Here is a 5,873-nt window from a genome sequence, read left to right as displayed (position 1 = left end):
TGATATAATATTAATCATGAATTTTGCTCTAACTTATTTTTATGAGTAGACAAATTTCAATTATCCTGAAATTATGTTAGTTTACAATATATGTTGTAAGAATTATATCAATTGGAGAAGCTGTGGATCCACTTTAAGCACTCGTCTCTGTATCTCTCTCTCTTTCTCCTTTCCTTGTATTTTTGGGAGAATTACGTACAATTTTTCGAATTGTAATTAATCATTTCGGGCGATGTGTCATGAATTTGGTTATGTATAGCACGTTGTTTCTTGTAAGAAAAGTAGTCATTTATATCCTTCCATTTTATTGAACCTGATTCACTATCTCATGAATCACTGATAGAGTACATAGTTATATTCGGACCACCCTCGTGGAACCGAAATACAAGCTAAGAAGGGCATATTAATTAGTGCTGGTTTAGCATGATATTAGCAAGCCCCAATTGTTGCTTAGGCGGCCAAGTGCAATATTGGGAGGTTCCATCTTCAAAGTGAAGTGTGCAGCCCTCGTCGAAGCAACAATTGGTGCAGCCTGGGTACTTCTTCTCTCCATCACAGGTCACGTACTCGACAAATATGCAAATCAGTGGGCAAGGCCTGCCAGGCTCGGGCCCGGGCCTGGCAGCCATGACTTCCACATTTGCTCCCAGAAGCATCACTCCTGTATTCAGTACCAACATCATTTCAAATCATGTGAAAACCAAATCTCGTTTGGGGTGAATGCGCAAATATTTTGAAAAATCATCCTTATAATTTTTGGGAGATGATCGATTTTTTTTTTTTTTTTTAAATAGATGGGATTAATAGTTCTCTTTTTATTTTTTAAAATTGCCCCAACAGGTTTAACTCATATACAAAAGAACAAAATTGTACGTACCACAAAAAAGAATAGCCAATGCACCAATCTTGTTGATTGCCATGATTCCTTGTCTTCCAGAAGTTTGCCTATGATTTTAAATGGCTTGGGCTTAAACCCAAGTTCTTATATAGACCGAGAAGAGTAAAGAGTGAGAGTCGATCGTGCCACCAGCAACAATTATTGTGGGACCAATCCATCCTAAATTATTTTGTACTTCCACAGAATGGTGGGACCAGTTCATCCTAAATTATTGTGCTTCCAGATCCCTCCAAAATTATTAATCCTTAGAATTTTGGGACCCGTCCTTCATAAATTATTGGAAACCAGTCGGCCCAGTCTGCTTTTCATTTATGATACCCAGCCATTATTATTTGGCCTACGTGGATTAGAGGTTGGTAGCCATCAAACTTCACCCTCATTCTGAAGACAAACCAGGATACAACACGAAAGTGGTAAATCTTTTTATATTCGTAGATAGAAGTCAATATTTGAGTTACCTGCTAGTTGTCTAAAAACAAAGTCACGAAATTTGTATCATATTGGTTTGAAATTAGATCGATGGCCTATGTTATAGCTGATTGAGTAGTTGTTATATTTTTAAAATTGTTTTTAGTGAGAGAGGAGTGAGATTTAAGAAATCGGAAGGAGAGAAATGAATTTGAATACAAAACCTCTAAATCTTGAAACTAAAAGTTTGACCATTAAGCCGAGTCCTCTTCAGCACTGATTAAGTAGCCATTAAACTAAAAGTTTAGCCACTAAATCGAGGCCTTTTCGACACTGATTAAGTAGCCGTTAATAAAGTACTCCCTCCCTTTTTTTATAACTGACGTTTAAGAAATTTGCTCTTAAGTACTTTTATCTGTCGTTTTATTATCCCCATGCAGCATTAATTATTTTTTCATAATTTTACCCTTTTATCTCTCTTTTCATAATTGGTGGGAGTTAGTTTGCATTGCTTTTGGCCTAGTAAAACAACACCATTTAATACTCTAGTGAGAGAAAACATGGGTGAATTGGACAATTAATGAGGGTACAAAAGGAAAGTAGTGTATAGATTTAAACAATGAAAAACTTTTCTTAATTGGTGTGCAAAACCTTAAACGTCAGTTATAAAAAAAGGGAGGGAGTACTAGACATGGACAACGGCAAGCTTTAGTTACATTTGATGGAACTTTCGTATTTATGATTGTAAGCTCATTAATATGTTAAATTTCATTTGATGCAAGTGTTTTACCTTCTTCTTCCTTTGGTGGAAATGTTCTGTGATCACGGTGAAAAGCTTTGGGGGTTGCAGTTTTCTTTGTCTAAAGGGTTTTTAAATATTGATGTTGAAGTTGATTCTAAAAGTTTGGTTCATTTGTCGTTTTTGGAGCATTTTTGTGGTCCGCCCATATCTAAGCTGTCGGCGCGGATTCATTCACTCTTTGCCTCAAGCGCAAAACTATCCGTCATGTGTATCATCAAAGTCATCCACATTGGATTCTTAATCCAATGTTGGATGTAAATAATTATGTGTTATAAATTATCAAATAAAATTAAATTCAATTAAAATGATCAATTATGATTTAGACTTTAATGTATCTAAAAAGATATGAACCTTTAATGTGTAGAGGTTTAAGATTAATTTTTATTTCTATAATGAGTTGAAATAAAAATTTAAAAGATAATAAAAAATTTATTTATAAATAGAATTATATATGGTCCCAAGTCGGATCTTTATCTCAGCTAAGGCCTTCCGAAATTGATTCAGGGTCTTCTAACTTTAAATGGTCTTAACATACCTTATTTGAGATATTTTACTATCATTTACTCTTACAATGAAGTTCATCATGTTTGTGCCCCTTTATCATTTTTAGTTATTTTTGTAAAATTTAAAGTTGGTTATCCTCTCTCTGCATACGGAGTTTTGCCAAAAGGAAAGAAAAAAAGTTAACGAAGATACAAGTTAACGGAGTTTAATGCTATTAACCCTGTGAACAATGATGAGAATACTTCTCAAATCACTTTAAAATTCTCCACACTTGAAATGGTTATATTTGTCATCAAGACAAAACGACAGAACAAATAAAATGATCCAAGGCATTCAAATGCAAATAAGGCTTCATGTGTCGGTCTCGAAGGAGGATTTGACCAAATGCATTGAACCAAAAAGAAAAAAAAGTAAAAAATAATACATCCATGGGATGCTTAACATTTATAACAGCTCAAATGCCAAACCAGATTTTCCCAACTTTTCCTCCATAATCTTTTTGTAACGTTCTGCCATGGAATTATGAGAAATTTTTTCCAATCTCCCACTTCTCCCTTTCTGAAATCGGAACGAGCCTTAAACTTAACATTTGGAGATTTAACAACACCATTATTCTTGTTCACCTCCAAATACTTGAGATTCTCTAAGCTACAAAGCTTAACTATTTCTTCGACTGCACCATTTTCAACTTCCTCTGGAGAAAAAGGAAATCCCAAGAACTCTGCTAGCATCTTCACGTGAGAAGTTGCATCCATTTTGAGATCCTCGTACTTGAGAAACACCACCTTTTGAACATCATTTAGGCTTGCATTCCAGTACCCCTCAGCATGATCCCAAACGGGACCAAAAGGGTATAAACCTTTGCAAAATAATTCTACAGCTTCATCAATAGGAAGTGCTTTTTGCTGATCTTCACTACTATTTTCAAGCAAAAAATGCCAGAGAGAAATGAACTGATCCAAAGGGTTTCTACATATATAAATTGTGCGACATTTGGTATTCAAAATTGATTGAGGAAGGGCATGGTAGGGTAGATGTGTTGAGAAAATTCTTGGACATGAGAAGGCCTCAAGATCAGGATTTTCGCTATTCAGAAATAAACCATACTCCATGGATCTTACAAGATCATGAGGATTGGTGATGAGGAGAGGGCTCTCTGGTATTGTGCACTTCTTGCGGTTGATGATGCTAAAGCTTAGTGATTTTAGCCAAGTGGTGCCTGATTTAGGGATGGATGCTAAGATAATGTCGGAATCCTTAGCTTTGAAGTTTCTTTGAAAGAAAATTGTGGATTTAAGCGCTCTTTCTGGACACCAAAAATTGTTGTAGTAGTATAGCCACCGGCCATCCCAGTTTACTTCTTTAGGAATTGTTTGTAGCAATTCTTGAAATTCATCCATATCCTCTACAACTTTGGTTGAGGATGAAGGACGGAGTATTGGCGTTTCTTCCATGGAAAAGTAAAGTGGATGGATATCAGCAAGGCAGGATTTGTTGAATCCAACAATACCACGTGTATAAAACTTGTTCAATAATGGGATGTTGTGGGGTCGCCTCAATGATTCCTTATCCGCGGTGGATTACACTTTGGATTACTCTATATATCACATCAATATTGCACTATTCTCTCTTTTATTACACTCTCATTCACACGGAGTTAAACTTCACGGAGTATAATAGCACGGGTCACAAACATATCAAATATGTATTTTAATAATTTAAAAATAAATTAGTCAATTTCATTATAATTTTTTACTTTTTAGATTTTGTATTTGCTAAAAGATAATATTATTAATTTGTGACTTTTAATAATATATATATTTTTTGTCTTTGAAAAATAATACATTGGTTTTTCTAAAAATTATACATTGGAATTGGAATTGGATAATTTGGGTAATTTTTAAAATTTTGGTGGTTTTGATTTTTGAAGAGGATGAATTTTCTATATTTGAAGCATTTAACATATTTCTAAAATTACTAAAATTCTCGTCCATAATGACAAAATACTGAAATTTTAAATAATTATGTAAAGAGGTTGAAGAAAATGAATAAGGGAGTAGGAGAAATAATGGAGTAGGAGATTGTGACGTGAAATAAAAAAAAATGTCATGTGTACTTATAGGGAGAAAACTAAAATGTCTGCTGTAAAATGGCCAGAAAATGACCGTTTTAATTTCAATCTTTACAGTCTTGGGATTGATAAACAAAAATATTATACTTAGCGTCTGTTTGTTTGGACTGAAAATATTTTCTGGAAAATATTTTCAGGAAATTCTGGTGTTTGGCAGCCAAAAAGATTGGGAAAATTGTTTCCCGTGGAAAATCTTTTACACAATTAGGAGTAAAATGACTTCCGCATCTGCTGTACTGAAGTTATTTCCAATCACTCTCAGAGCTCATCAACCTCACGATCCCTTTAACAGGAAAAATTTTGAGAGCTCATCAGTCTCATGATCCTTTACTAAATCGAAAATTTTCAGATCATGACTGAAAATTATCTATTGTGCCTAACCTAGACCTACAGCCGCCTTCCCCACCACCACCACAAAGATGCCTCCCCATCTTCCTTATCTTTCTTAGTACTATTTGTAAGCATCAGTGAAGTGCTTCATCTGATACAACTCTATCAATGATAAGGATCTTATTCTCGAAACAATTTCCATTGACATAGCGATTAGGTAATTAGTATGATCGATAATGGTAATGGGTTTGCGATACTATGGATTTCCTGATCATGGAGTATGATCTAATTTTTTGGAATTTGAAGTATTTGGATTGGGGTGATGAATTGATATAGATGTGGATGGGAGTTCTGGTCATTGGCAGAAGGAATCTGACGAATCTTTGAGGGGAACATTCTTTGTGGGTTTTGGCTTCAAGGACTATTTTTCAAAAGTGCACCAAATATCTGAAAATGAAGGGAAATAATTTTTTTTCATATGAAGATGATTTTCACTGAAAATATTTTCCTTGGGAAAAAATTTTATACCGAAACAAACGGACCCTTAATGATTGAGCGCTTGCCAGCAAATTTACCGCGAATCGCTGTTTGTCTTATATGATTCGGAGCAGAATGGTCATCTTAGAAAAATGGAAGAAGCCAAAATTAGGAAGTGATGCTTCGCTGAAAACTCTGGCAGTGGACAATCTTAATTACCTATCGCTTGCTCATCCAATCTTGTCAGTTTGAAATAGATCTTAGTATAATACTAGTATGGCTTGCAATAGATAATAATTTCCTATAACCTATGAATTTTGTGA

The 5,873-nt window shown here is 34.6% G+C and overlaps 1 protein-coding gene across 1 annotated transcript; it reads right to left on the bottom strand.

Annotated features, from left to right (window-relative positions):
* Window positions 1–3,049: 3,049 nt before the first annotated feature.
* On the bottom strand, window positions 3,050–4,012 carry LOC113780481 (cytosolic sulfotransferase 15-like). The gene has a single exon (XM_027326278.1). It carries the CDS (start codon window positions 4,010–4,012, stop codon window positions 3,050–3,052), a length of 963 nt encoding a protein of 320 aa, XP_027182079.1.
* Window positions 4,013–5,873: the final 1,861 nt, after the last annotated feature.

The sequence above is a fragment of the Coffea eugenioides genome, chromosome 8 (genome assembly GCF_003713205.1).
Source record: "Coffea eugenioides isolate CCC68of chromosome 8, Ceug_1.0, whole genome shotgun sequence".
Classification (NCBI taxonomy): domain Eukaryota; kingdom Viridiplantae; phylum Streptophyta; class Magnoliopsida; order Gentianales; family Rubiaceae; genus Coffea; species Coffea eugenioides.
The sequence above is the reverse complement of the archived record's forward strand: the minus strand, read 5'-3'. Positions and strand labels throughout refer to the sequence as shown.